Raw genomic sequence first — 23,306 nt, 5'->3', positions numbered from 1 at the left:
TATCATATATATAAATTATAGTTCTGTGTGCAAATGCAAACACATATAACCACTAATTTGCCTCTTCGTACTGAAAAAGGTTCAATCAAATCTAACCAAATCAATTATTTATATCGCACATTTAAAGTGTATGGCACATCTGTAAAAAAGGGACATAAAAAACAAATATTTATATATATATTCACATTACTTCACATTAAATCACAATCAACTTTCATGCATTTTCTAGCATGCTTTAGCAAATTGCTGTAAACTCAGGCCAGATAATGTCTATTAGGCTAATTGAAACTATAGCTTATTACTTATTATTGTTTTGAGTGGCAGAATTATAATAGTCAACTCAAAAAAAATTAAATTGACCTCACCCAAAAGACTTGAAACTCGAACCGAGGTCAGAACAACAATGTTTTTTCTCCATACAATCTTCAGTGTAAACCAAACTGTGTCAAAGCGTAACATGTAAAACAGGCTTTCCAACTGTCCCACTATGTCATACATCAAGTTACATACCTTAAGAAAATGACCTTAAGACATTATCAGGCCTTCAAACTTCAAAGTGATGTGTCATGGCTGCATTGCATCCTCATGCAGATTTTGATTAGCATTGAGACTTCCCACTAATCATTGTATCTGAATTATATAAACTTAAGCATATTGTAAAATGCAAGAGGAAAGCTTTTATAAGATATTTCTTTCTTTCTTTTTTTAAAAAAAGGTTTTGCAATGATAAACAGGAATAAAATACAAAAAGGCAAGAAAACAAGTAAGAACTGATACATGGAATACATGGAAAAAGATGAGGAAAGTCATCATAAATGTAATAATGATGGTGATGTAATGAGGTTACTGCAGTTAAATGTGTGTTTCAGGGGGGAATTGCTATGACAAATTTGTATTGTTAGTTTGGGATAATAATAATGTATATATTTTTCTCTATATAATATTAATAAATAACCATATTATATTACAATAATATTAAACATATAAAAATAGTAATAATAATAATAAGACTTGCTATAATTATTATTATCAGTAACGATAAGAAGATCAATGATCATGATAATAACAATAATAGTGATAATGAACAAAATGGACATGTTTATATGTATATTGAGAAAGAGAGACATAATAACGAGTAAAAATTAATAAAAGATTTGTCAATATTATAAGATATTTCAATTAAAGGCACGTTGGGATGTTGTTCATAAAAATCTCAATGAGTTGTAGGAGGTTATAGTACGTAGTCGTCAGTAAGTGGAACTGTCTGTGGAAATCTAAAAATATGTGTGTATATTAATTGAATATATGTACAATTATTTCTGTCTTTTTCCAAAACAGAGAAAAGAGGGGTCGACCTAAATATGAATCCTTTCTTTTCAAAGTAAAATTTCTATTTCTGGAATTTGTTTTCTTATTCATTGTCTTTCTTTAAGACTTTTTTATGATGCACAAATGTAACTCTTCATACATACCGCCCCGGCCTTTGGTTGCAGATGGTGTCACTCTCCACAGAGTGATTCAGACATCACATCTAACAGTTCAGTGCCTGTATTTACCAGTAGATGTCAGAGTTCTCACAGATTTGGGTTTGCTGCTTTGACGTCGGCGACTGGGTTGTGGCCAAACTTGCAATGTGCTTGCAGCAGCATGAAGTTTTCAACTGACAGAGAGTTATGCAGCAGCCATTTCCTGTTCTGTGTGGTTCGGGGTTGTATTTCCCCTTTTACTACTTTGAAAAGTTGCTGCAGGCTTCCATTAGGTCTGGTAGGGCAGGCCTTACCACAGTTATGATGATAAACCTAAAAAAAAACCCACCCTCAAGCCACCAAAAGAGCTTTCTGTAGCTAACTATTTCACTACTACTGTTAAACAGATTGTCAGCTATTTGACATGAATGAGATATTTCAGATTTTCTTTACAAGTCACAGATTCCTGTGCTTGCAATTCAAATGTTAGCAGGCAAGCTGTGACACGTGCATTCAGGCAGCCTGCTTTTTTGGAACAGAAGCTGGTGCGGATGTGGGGCGGGGCTCTCTGACTGACTTTAAACCACTAATCCACACAGAGGAAGCAAAGCCACTGTGACGCTAAAGCAGAGTATCTACATTTAAAAATAGTCACTGTGGAGGAAGGGTTTATTATACCCTAAAGTATCCATCAAAAGGAGCTAAACTATGTGTATCATCTAAAAAAAAAAAGAAAAAAGGATGAAGATGTTATCCTCTTGTTTGCAAAAAAAAAAAGAAATAGTTCAGTAGTTGACACAAGAAAAAACCTTTTTGTCATTGGTAGTTGTTGTATTCTTTATTTGGTGCCTCCAGCAGACAGCAGCATTAACATTGCACATTTTAGATTTCATATTTTATCCCCTCAAGAGTGCTGAGAAAATCCCTTGTATGTGTGTGATGTGTGATCCCCACATATTCTAAAATCTTCACTCACATGTTTCCATACCTATCTGCCTTATTGTAATGTAGCTATTTAAAGTTATGCACAACAAATATTAGAAATGAATACAGAGAGAGAGAGAGAGAATGGCATCACTTATTCACTTCTTGTTTAGATGTCTACTAGTTAACTCTAATGCTACAGTAACAAATATTTAGGAGTAAAATGTAAAATATTTGCTTCAGAACTGCTCTGGAGGAGATGTATAAACCAACAGAAAATGTTAATACTCAGAATAGTACCTTTAAAATTGTGTTTAAGCGCAGTACTTGAGTAGAAGTACTGTAGGATCGGAGGAAAGTGGGAGGGGACTAAGGTTCCTCGTCTGTGAACCAAGCCCCTAATCCCTAGTTAGCTACATTCTTGGACTTTCCAGAAAAGTTCTAAACTTTATTATCCTAAAGACAGACGCAGACTTATCATACATATCTTCAAGAGTCCCTGTTTAAATCAGTTTCCGTCATTGATTCTGATTTTGGCTTTTTCCCTCTTCGCTCTTCGATGTAGTTTTCCAATAGCCTTGCACCAACATGCCAACAATTACACTCTTTTTTTTTAATGTGACTGTGAGAAAAACAGGCCTGGCACTGAGTCTTCATTCTACTTTTTTAAGTGCACCACAGTCACTTTTTATGAATCATATAAACTGCACTCATCAGTTTTCACGTGAATCATATCAAAATGTATACAATCCTGTGTTTGGTGTAAGATTGTATTGACATTAATCATGTTTTTGTTAACTGACTATGACTATGAATACAATGGAGGTGTAACATCTCACCTCATAGGTAGATAGATAAATCCTTTTGACACATCTGTACACTCATCCTATCTTTTACCTTATAAGGCCACCGAACTGCATCTCAGCAGCAGATGAGTTAAAAATGTGGACAGGTTTGTTCTCCATATAAGGATGTTATGTGCCGCTCCCACCCATGACTGGCTCAAGCTCACCTGGATATTTTACCTCAAAATTAAGACCTCTATCTCCGCCAAAGGTAAAAAAATGGCAAGGTTGACAAAATGTGCGCATTGTGCCGGACAATGTAGCCCATCTATCCATTGTGATTTAAGCTTCAAATGTAATGTGATTAAATTCAAATGCTGAGGTTGCAGGACAAGCTGTGTCACACCTGGGAAAAGGTGGGTGGGCCTACTTTTGGAGGTGTGCTCATTTACACCGGCTCCTCCTCTATGAGTCAACCTGCTCTCCTTCCTTATTACCCTTCAGCATTTTGACTGCTGCTGCCATTTTTCTCTGCTGCCTGCTTCCTTCACACATCAGAAGCAAAAATGGTGAGTAACTTTCCCAAAGATTTCTGCTTTGGATTGACTGTGCACTGTGTCAGTTAACAACTTCTTTTTGTGATTTGTGCACCCTGCAGGACATATAATCTAGAACTGATGAAACTTTGCAGTGCCATATCCTCATTTTAACAATATATGTAAAAAAATAGGTAAACTGAGTGAAGCCTGGTTGGCAACGTGTGAATATGTGTGTGACGTTTTCATGTGTTCTTTCCTTGAGGAAATGGTTTGCTGAGTGAAGAGAGAGTTTAGTGTTTGAAAGGGCTTGTTCAAGGTGTGGTTTTGCCTCCAAAATGGAGGGAGCTTTGTTCGTGCTTCAAACTTGTTCTGAGAGAATCCCTTGGGGCGGTCTTTCTTGTGCTAACTTGTTCCACAATGACTGGAATGTGACAGAGCCAAAGCCTTGAAAATTCATAGAGCAGGCTACACCCACGGCATGTTACTGCTAAAAGGCTGGTAGAGTATTTGCACATTGAACATCTTAAACAGCTTTAACACTTCTCTCCAATGTCTAGTTTTGAAGAACTTCCTGTTTCTTCATCCTTTTTTTTTTTAAAGTTCTGCTTTCTGGGTTTTTGACACCAACGTACAAGTGAACAAACATCTGCTTAAATATGAGCAACTGTAAGGCCCAAATTCACCAAAGTGCATACACTGTGATGGTCTTTTATCAGTCTCTTATTTTTACACAAATGTATACATTTAACTGGCCAATTAGACTTGGTGCTAAACTCTTGTGTCTTTGCGGAAATGCATACAGCTGCTTTGTCACTTTTAAAAGAGAATAGAATCAGCCATTTACTCTTAAGACATATGATTCATATTGTTATTCAAAATACAAAATCTTACGCAGCTGGAAAATTTCAGTGGCTAAGTTACGAGAGCATTTGTAACAAAACATTTTTGGTGTTTTTTTTCTTATGTTCTTGTCTTAAGGCATTATGTCATTTAAATGAGTGGAACATTAGATTCAAGATAGATTTTGAATTCATTAGCTCACAAACATTACCTGTGACCTCCTCGGGTTAATACCTTCCAAAGAGTACATCTGATAAAATCTAATTGTGTCAACAAAACAAGTTGCAGACGATGGTTTTTTGAACTAGATACTGACATGTAATGTTTTGTGTTTTCTCAAAAAAACAGGCGTCTGGAGTCAAAGTCGCTGACAGAGTGAAGGGACTCTACAATGACATGAAACTTGTGAAAAATGATGCTGATCAGAATGAACGTATAAGGATTGTAGTATTTGGCTTCGTTGAGGATAACATTGACGTGGTGAAAATGTACCTCGAAAAAGATCTGGAGGGCAAGGATGTCTTCAAGTTTTACCAGGAACTGCTGGACCCTAAGCAGTGCAGCTATATACTGTATGACTGCCACTTTGAAACCAAGGAAGCAAGTGTAAAGGAAGAACTGGTCTTTACGCTGTGGTAGGTCCTTGCATTGCGACTGAGGCATAAAAACTCTTTAAGTGTATTTTCCCTCAACTGACTGTAGACTGTAGAGGATGACTAACAGTAGACTTGTGGTAAAATTCTTACAAGAGCTAATTTTATTCTGAGGATACATATTGTGTGTGTGTGTGTGTGTGAGTGAGAGAGAGAATACTTAAGTTATGAGACAATTGGGATAATGATTTCTCTTCCTATCAGGTGTCCTGACACTGGATCCATCAAACAGAAAATGAACTACGCTAGCTCAAAAGAGGCTCTTAAGAAAGCCATGCCAGGTAAGTTTGTTTTTTTTCCCTTTAAGTTTACATTACACTTTCCAAGACATTGATAACCTTTTTTATATATGAAATTAAGTGGTGTTCCCTCTTCTATGTTTTCAACAGGCTTGAAACACGATCTGCAGTTGAATGACTTTGCAGACTGCAGCACCAGGGATATTTTCGCAGACAAACTGGGAAAAAACATAATCAAACTCGAGGGCCATCCTGTGCACCCCACAGGACAAAGTTAAACAGCCTGACCGCCCCCCCCCTCACCCCGCTGTTTCAAAACAAGGTCAATTTAAAGGGATTACAAAAGCAAATGGCAAAATTTCCAAATGGACTTCATATTTTTTTTTTTGGATTGGTTCAATAAAGCTCGAAGAGAAGGGTTGGGCTCCTGATAGGATTAGATTCCTGTAACACAGACCTCCTGTTACCCTAATAAACTTACCAATTACACCAGTCTGGTTGAAATCAGTCTTGTCCAGATGTAATTTTATTCATGCTGGTATGTATCTATACATTAATAAAACTATTGACACATTTATATTTCTCAAAGGTGTTTTTATGCACTTACATAGTGTTTGAATCCCACTATGCTCCAGTATACACCATCGGTATTGCTTTACAGATTGGTTACTGATGACATGTTGTAACGTGTTGTTTTTTGTTTTGTTTTTTCTAGACTGTTACACTTTTATAGACACAAATAATAATACAACTTTTACAAAGAAAGTTTAACTGAAAATGCAACCAATGTTGCACTGTCTGAGTATTGTCAAATAAATTTAATGCAGCCAATGGTACAAGTGTGTGTGCTGTTTAGTTTCTTTCTACACCTTTTTTATAAAATATGGATATGATTTACTTATAGCTAAATGATTGGGCAGAGTAATAATAAATGTTCACACACTATTTGTTTTCATTTTATCAAATCTGAATTTTTAAAATGTTTCTCGTACTCTGGCCTCTATCAGTGCAAAACAGCCATTTCCATTACAACCCATGTTTGTGTCTACTTATTAGGTGAAAATTGACTGTTTTGAAAAAAGCGAGTATGGGTGAAGGCTATGATAAGCATTTAGCTGGGGGTTGGTCTTAGTGCCTGAATGTATCCAAGGAAAATTTTTCCCCTTCACAAAGCCTGTGGTCAGATTTGGGAGGCCAGATGAAATTGGTTAAGTTAAGGTGTATCTGGAATTAAACCAAGCACTTCCACTGATGCTATCTGTAATATACTTGTATATGTGATAATTTCTTCACTCATTTAATACTCTTCATTCATAATTCATCACTGCAGCTCTAAGGACCACAAGGTGAATCAGGCAATTATCTTCCTTTGTTGGTCACACCTTCACACATAATATACTCCTTATTCTACTCGCAAAACAACCCTTATTGACTCTTTGTGAAATACACTTAGTCACTCTCTGTGTGAGAATCAGAAGAGAAGATTAGCACACTCATAATCTTAAATATGTAGACAGCAGCCAGTGAGCTTTAACTCAGACTGGAAGGACAAAAAGCCTGGCAGCAAAATCCTGTTGCCAGGCAACCAACAGAGGCAAAGAAGAAGAGAAGTTACTGGCTATAGGCTTAACCCCTGAGAAACAGCAACTTGTTATGCTTGTATGTTTGTATTGATAAAAAAAAACCATTAATGCATTAATAAGTGGACTTAAGGCGTGCTGGTAGGTGGATTTTGCCACTTTCTTCATCCTCATGCTTAGAGCTTAGTTTACTGGCTGCTGGCTCTACCTTCATTTAATGCATGGAACTGATATTAGTCTATTAATCTAACTAGCAGAAAGAAAGAGAATGAGCGCCTAACTATTACTTTCATGATTTGTGTTGCTTATAACCAGACTATTCAACATTTATTTGGTATCTTTTGTGCAATTTCCGCTTTGCCAGTGAGTGTATTTGTGTCTTGGCTGAATACTCCCCACGGGCCAACCGCTCATCCGTTTCTATGGCACATGAAAAGCTGAGTGTACAATGAAACAAGGACTCAATGAAGTTAAGTTTCGATTTAATTTTTTTTGCTCACTCCAGTCTCTTAAGAAAGACAGTAGTGTGGGTGTGTTGAAGGGGGGAGGGTCGAGGGTGAGACAACGACGAAGATCATGACCGAAACACAACCATACATGGTTGTTGAAAAAGCCCACAAACGAGCTCCATCTTGCAATATACTTCCTTGTGCCTGTGAACCACTGATGCAACCTGAACCCTACTGTGTGTAAAGCTTAAAGCGATGCAAGGCCACACTTACAACAAGCTTTAGAAAACACTAGTCATGTTTACAAAGGATAAAGAGATTAGAGCACAGTGTGTGCTATGGGGAGAAATTATAACCCTCCATTTTGCTGTATGATGATATACTGTCAGGATGTTGCTGTGTAGTCATACTTCCTGTCAGAAATTGTCCTCTATGCAGCTGAGTTGTGACAAGGTTTTGCAAACAGCTTTTTTTTTTTTTTTTTTAAATAACAGTGTAGCCAGTGTGTTAATATTTTAGTGTCATGAGGCTGATGTACATATTTGCTGCTCACAGGATGTGAAACTATATCAATAAACTCACAGTAGCCAACTTTTACTCTGCTTTCTGCACCTTAACAACAACAACAACAACAGACACAGACACAGAAGAGGAATTACATAGAGCTACACTGTAGTTTATTCATTCATACAAATTCGATGTGTGTTATTGGCAGCCAGCTACAGAGGAAAGCAGGCTCTAAAAGGTAGTGAAACATTGAACCATAAAATGTTCCCATCACTCAACCACATAGAAAAGACATACAAAGTAATTGCACAGGTTGATGTACGTTTGACGTACAATCGGTTTCCCTTTTTAACACTGAACTATGGGGAAATTTTTTGGAATATAAGGCAGGGGGGATAAATAACTTCTGACATAGCCAGAATTGTTGATGGAATGTGGGTTTCAATAAAGATTGTAGTAGGATTCGCTCCTCTAATCTTACTTTGAAATGTTCATAATATCAAAACATTTGATTCCTACAGTTGCAACAAATGCAATCAACTACAGTACAAGAAAGAAATAGTTTTGGAATGCATAACTATGGTAATCATAAGGCATATTTGGCAGTTTTTTTTTTTTTGTAGTGTCTGCGGTAAACTTCCTCTCAGACGGACGTTCCTTCCTTCAGCTCCACGTATTCTTCCTAGAAAACAGAGATAAGGAAAAGATTAAAAAATTGTAGAAAAAGTATTACTAAAACAGTTTGAACGGAGAAGTGTGTACGTGTAGTTTCCCCATGACGGCCGTCTCACCTTGCCCTCCAGGTGCTCCTGTAGTGTTCTCACGGTGTCTCTCTCTTTGGTCAGCTGCTCCTGAGTGGCTTTGAGAAGCTGCTGGAGCTTAGTGGCTGCCTGGCCCAGGTCTTTGGACAGCTTCTTCTCCTTATCTAGGCGCTCCTGTTCAGACAGCAGTGGCAAACATTACCTCAAAAGCACCGAGCAAAAATGATGGAGGCTCAAAGTGTTTACTATCAAATAAATAAGGTGCAAAATGCAACCTGTAACCATAAAGTTGTGAAATAATTCGGTAACATTTAAAACTCAGCTTATTACATGAAATGTTTCTTCTTCCTGATAAATAATAGATAAATTTACAACACGTCATTGACATCTCTTTCCAAAGATGTTCATTCACAGCGCAATCTTTCCCCAGTGACCTTTCTATTTCATTATATCACTTTCCATCACTATGTCTTTATCTGACAATCAAGACAAACAGGGAAGAGTCAGCGATGTAAATGAGAGTCCAGTCATTCAAACAGGAAGCAACAGCCAAGTGGCATTATAAAATAACCACTGTCAAAAATAGTGAGGTAAAAACAGACTTTGAAAAAGGATATTTTGAAATAAGAAACAGCTTAAATTAAATCAACCTTCAAAAAACTCTGCTATTGTAAAATCAAGCAAGATGATACTAAGAATGAGCTGAGCTTTTAAAAAAAATAAAATGTAATTGTTGCAAGAATTCATGGTTATATATTTCGTATATATATATATATTTATTTTATATTCAACATTGAACACTTGCGGCTTCATAAATCAAGTGTGGATGAGTGCTTTAGTGACATCAAAGACCCATAGCTGACAGCATAAATCACATTTGGATTCTGGGTGTTCCCGCACCTTGAGCTGAGCAACATCTTCTGTGTCAGCTTGTGGTGACTCTGCAGAAACCAGCTGAGCCTGAAGTTCTGTTATAGTCTTCTGGGCCTGGAAGTTTACAGCACACAAAGACAATTGTGTTAAGCACTGAGAGTTTATAAGTCACCCTGTGGTGTGACAAAGACAAAAGAGCATCGACAAAGGCTGCTACCTGCTCAAACTCTTCCGAAAGCTGCTGCCTCTGAGCCACCTCCCCGTGCAGTTTCTCAGCTGTCTGACTCAACTCGTTCTGGACCTGATGGCAGACAAAAAAATGACACACACACACAATAAATATACACACAGACAAATGGCTAACACATACATGGTTGTATGCAAACATTCTTGTGCCAAAGCTGCAGCACTACACACCCACACACGCAAAAGCTGCTCGACCTGTGTGCCAAGTTAGTTGCCTCTCAGACTATTTTAGGCGAAAGGTCAAACAAAAACTCAAAAAATCTGCTGTTAACATTAAAAAAAACAAACAAAAAAGGAGGATAAGTGAGCATGCTGAAAAAGGTGAGAAAAGGTGGTTAGAGTTATGTCCACTCAGTCAATGCAAACAGTGGTTAGCATAAACAGCCGCTGTGTCAGAGGAGTACTGGACAGACTGGAAATGCAGCACTTCTTTATCCGTGTCATTGGTTACCCAGTATCCGTGTACTTAGGCCACATCCTTAATTTAGGGCATCAGTTTAACCATGTGCTGAGCCAGATCACGTCTTAAACAGATACAGAGTAACAAACCAGTAACACATTTATTTTTAGGGATTTTCTTTGAAATTGAACCAGGCTCATTAGAGGACTGATCCAAATAAATAAATAAGAAATGAGAAGTGTCCTAGTCACTGTCCAGTACTCTCTGACAGGGAGTGAAGGGTGCCCTGTGACCGTTGCACCCTGACCTGACTGGGTTGGGCGTCAGTGGGGCCATTCTGTTCTTGTTGAGCCCGCATCGTGATCTCGCCCAGCTGCTCTCTGACCTGAAACATGAAGTCATCGATAATCACCGGTTACATAAACCTCCCATCGATGAATTCCCTTTGTGTCACACGTCACTGACACCCTACCTTGTTGGTTTGCATACGTAACGTGCGCAAGGAGGGATTTAAACAAATTCCTTGACATGTGACATCTCATAAGTAACGTGTCTTCCTCTCGCCTCAGTTAGACTTTTATGCAAATATGTTAATATTGTCTGGAAGATGGGAAAGCAGGTTAAGTCAGTAAAGTCACCTGTTCAAGCTCCTCCTTGTGTGCCTGGGCCTCCTTCTGGGCCACATCCAGCTGGCTCTGACACTCTGACAGCTGCAGCTTCAGCTGAATATAGAGAACAGCACAGAAATGAACAGATGTCAGAAAGGTTTGATTTTAAAACGTACCAAAGGAGGTTGATACCTTTAAATATGATATGAACAACGTTTATATGTCGACTTCAAAAAAAAAAAACTCACACATACAGAGTGTTATATCAAGTATGGGTTGCAAATTCTTTACATTGACCACTTTTTCTACTAATATTCTATTATTCAAATTGATACAAAGTCAAATTAAATGTAATTTTAAAAAGGTAAATTTGCCCTAAAATGTCTAAATCTGTACAACAATCAAAAAAGACTTGGCACTTGATGGTAATGTTAAAATATTATAATAAATACAAATATAGAAAATACTTTATATAGACATGTTTTTTGAATGCACAAATACAATTTAAAATGCAAACAATATGCAAGTTTGCCTCCATAATAGAGGAACTTGCACATACAAATACAACAAATCCTTTAACCGCAGTGTCATTTCCAGTGAGGTTGCTGTGATCTGTAGATTTGAACCTGCTTGTGTACCTGCTCCATCTCCTCTGAGGCCTCCCGGTTGTCTGATTGCTTCTCCAGCTGAGCTTCCAGAAGCATCATCTGCTCCTTCAACTGCAGAGAGAACCAAAATAAAACAGTTTTAAAATTGCAGCACATATTTCTAACCTGCTAGCTTACCCTCAAATGAGTGTGGAAAAAATCCCTACCTGTTCTACACTTTGGTTTTCTGCCTCCAGTTTGCTGGCCTTCTCCACAGCCTGGTAATGTTTTAAAAATAAGAAAGTGAGACCCACATATGGTGAAAAAAATAAAATAAAATGTCTGAGTCAGTGATTTCAAGGAAGCATTATAACTTACCACCCTCAGCTGTTCCTCTGTGTTAGCCATCTTGGCTTTCCATACTAGCTCTTCTTCCTCCACACTATTCTGCAGATGTTTCAGCATTCCTTCCTAAAAGAAGGGAAACGGCATTAAATGAGACGTATAAACTGAATCCATAAATCACACATTAAAAACAAAACAAAACAAAACAATATATACATGCACATTAATGTCAGTTACTTACTGTTTCAGCCAGGACTGTTCTGTACTGGTCACATTCAGCCTGCAGTGAGCCATGGCTCTCCTCAGCCTCCTTCAGTTTCTCCAGCAACTCCTGAAACAAAGAAAACGCATTCAGAACTTCTGCTGAGGTAATTCAAACCAGTACATGGTTAACAGAATAAAACTGTGGCTTACAGGTAATGCTGCTGTGTTTGACTGAGACTCCTGGCTCTGCTGGCTGAGAGCCTCCTGAGCTTTCTGTGTGAATACTTGTAACCAGTTGGACTAAGTGAGGAGAAAAGCAGACAAATAAATTAATTGCACAGAATAATAAAAAATCATCAGAATAAAACTGACTCCTCTTGTGAAATTCCCTTTTCCTACCTGCTCTGTCTCGACAGGTATCTGTGGGAAGAGCGTCTGGAGATTTTCTTTGGTTTCAGTTTGAAAAGCTGTCAGTTCTGCTGCAGCGTTCTGCAAAAACAATGGATGACATAATCAGGAAGGTGATTAAGAACAAAGCAGCCCCAATTGAAAAGCCACTAGTGTGTAAAGGGAGCCTTACTGCATCAATGGTCGCCTTTTCTCTCACTTCCCTCAGCTCCTCTTGTAGTGATGTGACAAGGGCATCCTTCTCAGTCAGACTAGCGAAAGACCAAAACAGACAGAGATCTATAACATACCTAACAAGATGTGAGATTAACCTTTTTTTTTTTCCATATGCCAAAACTCATTTACCTGTTCTGTAGTAGTCCGAGCTCTGCGGAGTCATCTGACTGCTGGAACAAAGTGGACATGCAAATAAGTTACCCAGATAATGTCTTATTCTGCAGGGCAGCTCGAGAAGTAAAATGATGCAACACAACAAAAAGGTGCACTTACTGGTGTGTTTTTAAGTTGCACCATCTCTTCTTTGAGGTTTTTGAGTTCATCCTGAAGTGATGTGATGAGGCTGGTACCCTCGCTAAAAAAAAAAAAAAAAGAATTTGGATTAAAGTAGAAATAAACAGAGAACAAAAGGTGTGGAAAATCCATAAGATTCAAATCAAATGGATGGATAGTGAAAAGCAAAATACCTCTTGTTTCTTTGCTCTAGCTCAACAATAGTGTTCTCCTGCTAGAAGAACAGATTATTTGTGATTAGAAAACATTAATGCTCCTGAATAATTGAGAAGTGATATTATTTGGTAATAGATCCAACAACACGTACAGCAGCTTCCTGCTTCACCTGCAGTTGCTTCAGTTCATCCTGAAGTGTGCTCAGCTGGTCGTCTCTCGCCTGAAGGCTGCAGATTTAGCACAGTATTTTCATTAATGCATGGAACAGCTCTGGATCTGATTTTGACTTTGAAGAAATTTGTGGTTAAACTCTTACCTGAGCTTTAGCTGTTCCAGTCCTGCAGCATTCTCCTGCAGAAAACAGAAACAACAAACGTATAATCAGCACTAAGGATGCTGATTATATGCAGTCAGGCTTCTAGCCACTTCAGAAAAGTCAAACAGACTATCTATGTCCTACCTGATTGTCCTGCTCCTCCTCCTTTTTGGTCTGACTGGCCTCCAGCAGTGAGTTGATAGAGGCCACCTGCTGTACAAGCTGGCTTTTCTCTGCCTGTGTCTCCTCCAGCTGCGCAGTGAGGGCTTCCACCTGAGTAGAGCGATCCCTGATCTCGGCTTCCAATCTCTCAATACGCACCTGAAACTCTGCAAGGACAAAGTCCACTATCAAAACACAGCACATTTCATATTTTATATTCTGCGATACAACCACTGATCCCAAAGCTCAAAAGTTAAGTATTATGCCATAACATCTGGCAACCATTAAGACCTTGTTCCCCCATTCTCTGACCTGACAGTGTGCTGCTATCCTGCTGGGTCTTGTCCAAAGACGCCTGCAGGCTGCCGTTTTTACTCTGTGTTGTTCTGAGCTCCTCGCACACCTCCTCCAATCTCCTCTGTAACGCCTGCTCACTCTCCGAATGGCTGGCCTGACAACAAAATTGATCAACATGTGTCAAACAGCAGGGGGCAGCAAAGATCCACAATATGATCTAACTTTGCAGCATTGATTCGCAAAACAATATCAGTGCATGAGGAGTCAGAAAGTGTTCCATTTCTGTTAAATATCTTTAAAATATTTCCACACATTCAGAGAACACAATAAACAGAATATAACATTATATAATCCAGCTATGGGACAATCCGAATATCCTTTTGGCTTGAGGTTATGTAACAATACAACAAAAACAGACCTTTTAACAGCATGTCAAGCAGTTTGGTTGGATTTTTTAAAAAGGAAGTGTCTTGTAGGAAATGCTTTGAACATGCTGAACTAGCCTGCCTGTGCCTTCTGACAGATTCAGTCAAAGCAGCTGATTGTTGATGATGACTGACTGCTGAGTTTAGTCTAGCAACACATACCAATTTTACAAAGGCAGTAAAACTCATCTCACGTCAAAGTAAAACAACATCTTGCATCATTTCAGCGTGTTTACAATACACCGACTGATACCCTGAGCCATTGCATAACAGACCATAAACTGTCCATCAGGGATGTTAATGATTAAACCAAAAGAACACTTGACTGTCAGGAAGTGATGACTCACTTGCTCCACACAACCCATAATAGTTGTCACATCAGTGAGTGATGTGTGGGCTGATAGTATGTATATACACTCTCAAGAACGGCAAATTTAACGATAATGTAAGATGTACTGTCTGACAGTCACGTGTTATAGCATCAGACTGTTCCTGCTCTTTGACAGCCAGTTACAGAAGGCTGGAGAGGAGAGGTGCTTGGACACGCACACATTCCAGCTGGTGCTGAGAAGCATTTTCCCTGCAGCCCCATTATTGTATGGCCGCATTCCAGCTCAGCCCTGGGCTCTATGATTACAAGGCAATTAAACGTCCCATAACATTAGAGGGTTGGTGGGTAGGTGGGAAAGGTCTAGACTTGCATTTTGTAGAGACTCTCTAACCAACTGGCTGCTCACACAAGAAAAAAGCGTGCATAAATTTGTTTCCATGTGGAAACTTGATCAAGTCCAATGTCTCATTTATAAAAGAGATGATGTGGTGCCCCCACAGGCCATGCCAACCTGCAGCAGGGAGAGTTGCTTCTCAGTAGCGGAGACCTTGGCCTCCAGCCCCTTCTTGATGTGCTCATCAGCGAGCAGACTTTCTGTCTTCTCTCCAAGTTCCTTGGTTAACTTTGTGCATTCCTGACGCAGCTTGGCCAGCTCCGCATTTTGTCTGAGGACAGAATTAGAGAGGGGGAGAGAGACGTAGGGAGAAAGAGTCAGGGCCTCACAAGAATATGAGCCAAACTTCAGGTCTGGCACGAACAGGCCTTTGAATTTCTACACATTGGTGTCAGTATGAAGAGGTAAAATGCAAGTCATTGTAAATCACTGCTTCTCATTTACTGTTAGAGGGAAACACTCACTTGCTCTCAGCCTGACTAGTGGCTTGGTTGAGGGCGTCGCGGAGAATGGAGTTCTCCTGCTGTAGACGGGCCAGCTGGGCATTGGGGCCCTTTTCCAGCTGGTCCTGCAGGCTGAGAATCTGTAAGATAATTATGTAAATTTTTACAAAAAAATAAACCAGCCATGTTGGACTCTCGCACTTTGGACAGCTGCTTTAAAATCAGTCTCAGAAGAACTAAATAAATAAAAATCACTTCTAATTAGCAGCCAGATCACCAGGAGGGCAATAAAATTATAAAATGTAAACTAAAATGTACTAATCTGATCACAAATTGTAATTCTTGCGTTTGAGAACTGACCTTTGCATTGAGCCCCTGGGTCTGGGCTACATGGTCCTGGTAACTGGCCTGCATGCGAGCTTGCAGAGCAATCATTTCTTGCTCCCGCTTACTCAGCTGGGAACTCAGCCTCGTCTCCACACTGGCCACCTTGGCCTTCTCAGCAGACAGATCCTGTTAACAGACGGCACGGTCAGAGAGCACATTCATATTCATTGTGATGTGGCAAAAGAGCCATTTCAGAACAAAATATCTCCACAGCTATTGTTATGAAATTCAGTATAGACCTGAATTAAAACACTTTTTTGAGGGTAATTAATTGAGAATAATTAATTCCTTTATGTTTACTTTGTATACAATATTAAAATATACAGACTGGCATGACATTTTCTGAGAAAAATCCAGCTGTCCTAAGGATGGACTTGTATGGACCTTATATCTAAATCTAGTAGCTTGGATTACCATGAAACTGAGTGAGCCCTTTATGCCTGTTAATGGATATGGCCAATGCATTGGGTCACCTTAACTTGCCTCTAGTGCCACCCTCAGGACAAAAATATAAAGAAGTCTGCAATCTGAATGTCAGAACATGTTCTTGTGCACCAAAGTTCATTCTTTTGACTTAGGTAACAACATGTTCTTTCCTCTGCTGCCACCTTCAGGCCGAGCTGCACTTCTTGCCTCAATAGTAGAAAGGAAATACAATTTTGTTTTCTAAAGTAATGAGCAAGGCTATAGACCAGATGATGTTTTTTTTATGGCAGGAATTTGACCCCATCTGTGGCTTTATTATAATTTGTATGTCTAACCTTGGTGAGTTCTCTGAGGCGGTTCTTTGCTGCAGTAGCGTCCTCTTGTTCTGCTGCCAGCTGTTTCTCCCTCTCCTCCAGTTGTTTCTTCAGTATGGCCACTGGGTCTCCTTTCTGAGTGGCCTGAAAACACACACGTACACAGAAAGACAACAAAAATAAAGTGAAAAATACAGTTTCCCTACAATGCATTGAACTATTAAGTGCCTAGACACTCCAGCAAACTCTAACAGGTGGCTCTTTTATTCATCATTGACGGTCCCATACCATGTGCCAGGTGTCCTGAATGATGCCGACTTTCTCAGACAGGATCTCGATCAGCCTATGAGCCTCTCCCTCGCTGAACACCATGCTACTGATGGTGGACACCAGAGCCTTGTAGGGCAGGTACAGCGGAGCATCAGCAGAATCCACCGCTGGAACTAAAGAAAGCAAACACAAATCATTTGAATGTAACGCACAATAACACAGTGGCATGAGATAAGGAATACAGAATTTATTTCATTTTTAATAATAATAATAATAATAATAAAAAGGCCAGACAGTTTTAAACCTGATTAGACTGTCACGGTGAAGTCTGAATTCCTACACTGCCTCAGGAAAAAAGGACAAGGTTGCGCCTTGTCCTTGGGGTCTTAGGCCCTGGGCAGCTTCGGATGGCAAAATTATGGGGCACTGTGGCGCCAGGCGGAGACAAGCCTCAGGCAAGGGAGAACCCCGCCCCCCTCCCTACCCATTGTCAGGGCACTGAGAGCCTTTGTCAGCTAACAAAACAGGGCAGTGGTGTTTGGACTAGCTGGCGTGCTCTATGCCCTCCAAAGCAGAGTGCCAAGCATTGCCCACTACTGCCATTGGCACTAATTTCCAAGGGTACACAGCTAGAAGTTCATCAGCACTGACAGGGTATTACTGCTTTAGTTTGTGAGCGTGGGCGTGTGCTATTCAATTGTACAGACATGCCCCCACTCCACCTCCAAACATTCAAGTCTGAGTACTAACACCGGTGTTATGGCTAATGTAGTTCCTGCCTCAACAACCATTTCCAGTTCAAACGAAAAGGTTCATTTTAAACAGTGATGGGTTTAGTTTAACAACATATTGATAACAGTACTATGATATGTGTATTATTCTCTTCCCATGCTGTGCTTAGATTATCTGTAGAACATTTTGGAAACAGTGTAATCTTTAATAACCACTTCAATACTGTACACATAATAGAATAAGAAAAAATGTGTATAAGAAAAAATGTATAACTGTAAAATGTTAATTAGATATCTCTCTAACTAGATTTGCGTACCTGGCTCAGCCTTTTTCTTGGAGGCCTTCTTCTTGGGCTCCTGTGCTTTTCCTGCAACAGCGGTAGCTTGCTGAGATCCCACCGGGGGCACTGCCATCACTGGGACATCTTTAGTGACAGCCTCCAGCACAGGGGCAGTCTTGGATGGAGCTGGTGAAGACTTGACCGGGGCTGCAGCAGACTTGGCTGGCGCAGGGGCAGACTTTGCTGGGGCAGGGTCAGACTTGGCTGAGGCAGGGGCAGGGGCAGGGGCAGACTTAGCTGATGCAGGAGCAGACTTAGCTGATGCAGGAGCCGACTTAGCTGATGCAGGAGCAGGGGCAGATTTAGCTGATGCAGTGGCAGGGGCAGGGGCAGACTTAGCGGATGCAGGTGCAGATTTAGCTGATGCAGGGGCAGATTTAGCTGATGCAGTGGCAGGGGCAGACTTGGCTGATGCAGAGGTTGCTTTAGTCGGGGCAGGCACAGGGGCCTGGGTTGATGCAGGGACTGAAGAGGACTTGACTGGTGCAGGGGCTGCCACGAGTGGAGCTGATTGGACAGAGGCTGGCTCGATCTTGGCCACCTTCTTCTTCTTTTTCTCTTTAGGTGAGGGAGCGGGAGAGGGCTCGGTGAGGGCAGGGCTTGGTTCAGCTGCAGTCTTGGGTTGAGAGTCTGCTGGCTCTGGGGCTGCAGTTGGTTTAACCTCCAAAGCAGGGACAGGCTCAGGGGCAGGAGCAGGAGCAGCAGCTACAACCGGGGCAACAGCAGGCTCAATGATGTCGGCTTCAGCTTCCTCTTGAATGTTGTCAGGCTCTGGGATCTTTCCATTGGGCTTTTCTTCTTTCTTCTTTCCACGGCTCTTCTTCTCAGATACTTTGTCCTTCTTCTTTTTCTCAGTGCGAGCAGACTGCGGCTTACCCAACTCTCTGCGTTGTTTAGCCAGGGCCTCCTCATAGGAAGTCTCCTTCATGGAGAAGGTGGAGACAAGGGCAATCCCGACAGCAGAGATCACCATGAATCCACCAAACACCATGATCCCAAGGGTCTGGGGGTCATAGATGTCCATTGTTCAATTTCAGTTAACCTGAAAAGAGAGTGGCAGAGTGTGTCAACACAGTTAACAACTTAAAAGTATGTTTTTCTGTAGAGAACCAAAGTCCAGGCAGTTCTACGACGGGAGAAAGAAATTCATATATTAATTAATGTAACAGTATTTGTGCATAGGCAAAGCAGCTGTATTAACAGAGCAGATGATGAGAGAGAGAATTGTGATTAATGCCGTATGGAGGGAAAAAAACTAAGCTTTTACCTTCAGAAGCCTCAAGGTGTCACTGTATTACCCATAAACGTGTGGGCTAAGGCTGAATAACGCAGACCAGCAAATCAAATAACAGCTGCTCTCGCCATATAGCCTTCCTACAAAGGGTTAACCCTCTGTGTTCATACAGCTCAAATTCACAATCATAGCTAAATCTCACACACTGACTGCTTCTGTTAGAAATACAGTACTGAGCTTAGGTACAAGGACTCAAGCAAACATAGCCAAAGTAAATACAATGAAATATTAGCACCTTGCTGAGATCCCCCCTCCCCCTAAAACACAAGGTTTGAAATGTCTCAAAAAAGTTTTAAAAAGTGTCTTTAAACTGTTTTAATTTCTTTGCACATTATAATGATTATTTGAATTATTACACTGCTGTACAAGTTGTGTATGAGGAGTAAGCATTACAGTTAACATAAAGACTATTTTATTTATATATACACACACATAATAAATGTAATTTTAATACATATTCAACCATTAAAAAGAAAAGTTTTAATGAGAAAAGGTTACTAGAGCACCTATTACATATGACAAATGCTAAAATGATCAGAGATGTTAAGGAGTTAAGTCCATGTGTGAAATATGTGAAAGGGACTAAAGATAAATTGACTACTATTAAACGACCTAAATATGAAGTTAAGGCAAGGAAAGACACCCCGAAGCCATAAAGGGAAGAGGGTTTCAGACAAAAGTACACAAAGTTACCGGCAAATGCCAAAAACTTCCAGAAGTTGGCTGATGGCTCATGTTAATTTCCTGCCCTGTTAAAAAAAAAAAAAAAAAAAAAAAGGGGCTTTCAACTATCCCTTTAAGACTCTTAAAGGCGCCTGTCACAAACCAGAATATTTAGCCTGCAGGGGAGGGAAATTGGCTGGGAGTATCTGCCAGTTTAGGGACACTAAAACCCTTTCTTTGATGTATTCTTGCTGCAGTCTATATCAGTTTATATCATGGATGGGGGATACTATCCTATCATATATTATATTATCCTATATTTAATGGGACAATCCTTTGGGGGTTTATTGTTTTAAAACAAACCAACACTGTGACACGGGAGAGGAAAACTGCTGAGATACTTCAGTGTAATCGAAACAAGAGTCCAGAGTCCTCGTTCATTGCAGGGTCTAAAAGCTAGTAGTGAAAGGGGAGAGTTTGTACTGCCTCCTAATCTGTGATATAGCACACGTCAGTGCATCTCTGCTCAGACTGAAAAAAGAGGACTTTGAGAAAACGGACCCAGGGTAACTTTTTCTGAAGATTAAAGTGCATCTCAGGGTCTTTAAGAGATAAGATGAAACTTAAGAACAAACTTTATACCCCTTTAAAAGTCACAAATATCTGGCTTTCATTCATGGGCAATGGGATATCCACAGGGGGTTGCATTAGTAGTCTTCAGCTATAATAGATAGATAATCTGTTTAACTTTATTAAACCTGGGAGGTGATAATGTAAATTTTAATTATGTATATTTTCTCGCCTTTTAAAGACAGTTTTATTAGTCTGGGTTTCAGACTCATTGCAAGGAGGAAGAACTATTCCTACTAAATCTCCCATTTTTTTTTTTTTAATCCACTACTTTAACACAATCCCATCGACTTCCCAAAAAAAAATTCTTTATTTAAAACCAAACTAGCCCACAAATTAAAAAAAAAAAAAAAAAAAAAAAAAAAAAGGCCTCGAAGATTTTGTAAGCCATTAAGCAAACAACCTTCATCCATTCAACCACGCATTGAATCAAATACAGAGTGTGTAATCCTGTCATCATTTCTTTTATGTGATGTGGCTTTTTAAAATCATTACCTGCTAGCACTGCAGCTAACACTATGAATCAATGAACTTGGGCCACTGTGCTGCACATTATGGCCCAAAGTGTCGGTTTTTACGTGACAATAAAAAAAAAACCCTGCAAACTAAACCGCTGAAGAGGAACGACCTCATTTCGAGATAAACTTTACAAAACCAGCTTGTCCTTTTTCTGCACCAGGAGTTAGCTCAGGGGTTAGCTTCCCCCCAAAAAAAACAGCTAGCTAACGCTGGCTCAATGAATAAATAAAATAAAAAATAATTTTCCAAGATTCCCACACTAACCTCGCTGGTGATGGAGCTGCTCGCTTCAACGGGAGAACGGGGAAGAGGGGTAAACACACACACACACACACACGAAAAAAAAAAAAAAAAAAAAAAGCTTTAAATTATAGATGACTTCTGTGCAAAGCTGCCTGTTTATCCAGCTATCTGGCTAACTAGCTTTCTCTTTTCTCTTCTTCCTCTTCTTCTTCTTCTTCCAGTGCTCTCCCCCTCACTCCGCTGGAGAATCCGTGCTCTGCTGTGAAGTCGTGGCACTTCGAGCTGGCTAGACGTGCTGGCCCCGTGCCCCAGATAGCTGCCATAAACCCCAGGCGGCCTCTGATTGGCTGGAACGTGAAGGGAGCATGCCGGGAGTTGTAGTCGCAGCGCCGGAGAACACATGAAAAGGCTCATTTAGTAGGTCAGTCAAACAGAAGTGGCTTGTTTGAAACGGAATGTGTCACAAGTGCATTTACTGGAGTACATTTTTAAAAGGAGGCTATTTCTGTGAGACAAATGCACTTAATACTCTGTTACATGTCTATACAGCTGGTAGTAACAGTTGTAGTTTTGTTTGCTAAGAAACAAACAAACATACAGGTTTCCCTTTTTGGTGTTTAAGTTGTTATATCTTATATTATGTATCAGCTTGTTCTTTTCTAGCTGGTTCCATGCTGTATGATGTTTCCACCGAGAGAAAAATGCCAACCACGAGATATTTGTTTATACAAATTTCGCCCCAAATAAAACATACTTGGTGTCTTAGGAAAGTCTGGTGTCTTTCATTGAATGTTACTTGGCTGCACAGCATTATGAGGCATTCTTCTTTAATGCATCTTGTATGTCTGATGCATAAATACACTGTACTGCTGATACTATATTGATGTCTACTTTTACCTCAAGTCATTTGTTCAAAACAGCACTTTTATTTACAGTTTTCTATTATTGTGTCGCCATTTTACAGTAAGTATACTTTTGTTTTTTCCACAAGACACACTGGACCATCTGCGCCATTTCACATACAAAAGTAAAACCTTCCAGGCCAGGCTACAGGCCTCCTAGAAATTATCATTATTAGCCACACCTGCAGGATAACATTGTTCGCAATAGTGACGTTCAAGTTCCTACAGTCCTTCTCGAAAGGCTTATTCACCACACCTACCATTATTTTAACGTCCCAAAAATGAGCACAGGGAGATTAAATGATAATGTGTTAATTAATGCATTGACACAGCGTGAAGGCTTGTGTGCCTGTGTAAGTAATTCATTCAAGTATGACGTGTAGGATGAGTGTCAATCAAATCTGTAGCTCCTCTGCACTAGTAATGGAACATTTCTTTGTCCACACCCCAGGTCGCATTTGAAAACACATGCATCCTTGAGACAACCTCTCCTTGAACCAGTTAGTGAAGTTGAGCCACTTGTTGCTCAAGAGTAAAAAGAACATCGACCCAACAATATTTACAATCTCAGGAAAATACAATACACTAAATCCTTTGTAAAAGACTTAAAATGTGACAGTATACACGACCAAGTGTGGTTTCCAATACACAGCTGCACCAAGAATATGTGCCTGACCAAGCTCTACATGTTCCTTGGCACCTGAGATTGCTGCTTGTTTTCTATCCTACAACATACTAAATATATATTCAGCCGGTGTCAAATCATTTCTTATTTATGAAACCTGTCTTATTAGTTATTAACCAATAACAACTCTTTATCTGGAGACTGATGCACACGAACCAGAGTCAGTGATTTTGCATTTTCACTACCTTTTCTCACACCGACTCCACCAGCTACTGAAAGTTCAGCATCGGCCAGATATCTTCTCCCTACTATGTAAATATGCTGATAATCAAGATGATAACAAGCCTTTTACTTACACAACATCGCATAAACTGCTGTGAAATATAATCACGCTCAAAGTATTTCTGTTGTGTAAGGAGATGAAACACTTGTCTTGTTGGTCTACAAATGTAAATTACTTGATGACATTGTGTGCATGAAAGCAAATGACTGCCTGAGCAGGGCAGGGCACAC

The 23,306-nt window shown here is 39.9% G+C and overlaps 2 protein-coding genes across 8 annotated transcripts; one reads left to right on the top strand and one right to left on the bottom strand.

The window, feature by feature from the left end:
• The first annotated feature begins 3,661 nt into the window (after window positions 1–3,661).
• Window positions 3,662–6,023, top strand: cfl1l (cofilin 1 (non-muscle), like). The gene is made up of 4 exons (XM_051418668.1): window positions 3,662–3,744; window positions 4,903–5,189; window positions 5,412–5,488; window positions 5,597–6,023. Exons 1-4 carry the CDS (start codon window positions 3,742–3,744, stop codon window positions 5,722–5,724), a joined length of 495 nt encoding a protein of 164 aa, XP_051274628.1. The 5' UTR covers window positions 3,662–3,741; the 3' UTR covers window positions 5,725–6,023.
• Window positions 6,024–8,130: 2,107 nt separating this feature from the next.
• rrbp1a (ribosome binding protein 1a) lies at window positions 8,131–21,555 on the bottom strand. 7 transcript variants are annotated; one of them, XM_051418599.1, is made up of 27 exons: window positions 21,288–21,555; window positions 17,894–18,959; window positions 16,864–17,018; window positions 16,597–16,719; window positions 15,809–15,961; window positions 15,470–15,588; window positions 15,123–15,276; window positions 13,871–14,009; window positions 13,541–13,725; window positions 13,397–13,431; window positions 13,232–13,307; window positions 13,098–13,138; window positions 12,904–12,985; window positions 12,760–12,800; window positions 12,587–12,665; window positions 12,406–12,495; window positions 12,217–12,306; window positions 12,044–12,133; window positions 11,836–11,928; window positions 11,685–11,735; window positions 11,509–11,589; window positions 10,901–10,984; window positions 10,570–10,647; window positions 9,834–9,917; window positions 9,644–9,730; window positions 8,774–8,917; window positions 8,131–8,664 (listed from the first exon to the last, which is right to left on the bottom strand). In XM_051418599.1, exons 2-27 carry the CDS (start codon window positions 18,939–18,941, stop codon window positions 8,626–8,628), a joined length of 3,441 nt encoding a protein of 1,146 aa, XP_051274559.1. In that variant the 5' UTR covers window positions 18,942–18,959; window positions 21,288–21,555; the 3' UTR covers window positions 8,131–8,625. The 7 variants fall into 7 exon arrangements, with proteins under 7 accessions (XP_051274559.1, XP_051274581.1, XP_051274570.1 ...); XM_051418621.1 differs by having other exon boundaries at window positions 12,760–12,797; XM_051418610.1 differs by having other exon boundaries at window positions 13,098–13,135.
• Between the last annotated feature and the right edge of the window lie 1,751 nt (window positions 21,556–23,306).

Source organism: Dicentrarchus labrax, unplaced genomic scaffold, assembly GCF_905237075.1.
Source record: "Dicentrarchus labrax unplaced genomic scaffold, dlabrax2021, whole genome shotgun sequence".
NCBI lineage: Eukaryota > Metazoa > Chordata > Actinopteri > Moronidae > Dicentrarchus > Dicentrarchus labrax.
This window is presented reverse-complemented; position numbering and strand designations above follow the sequence as displayed.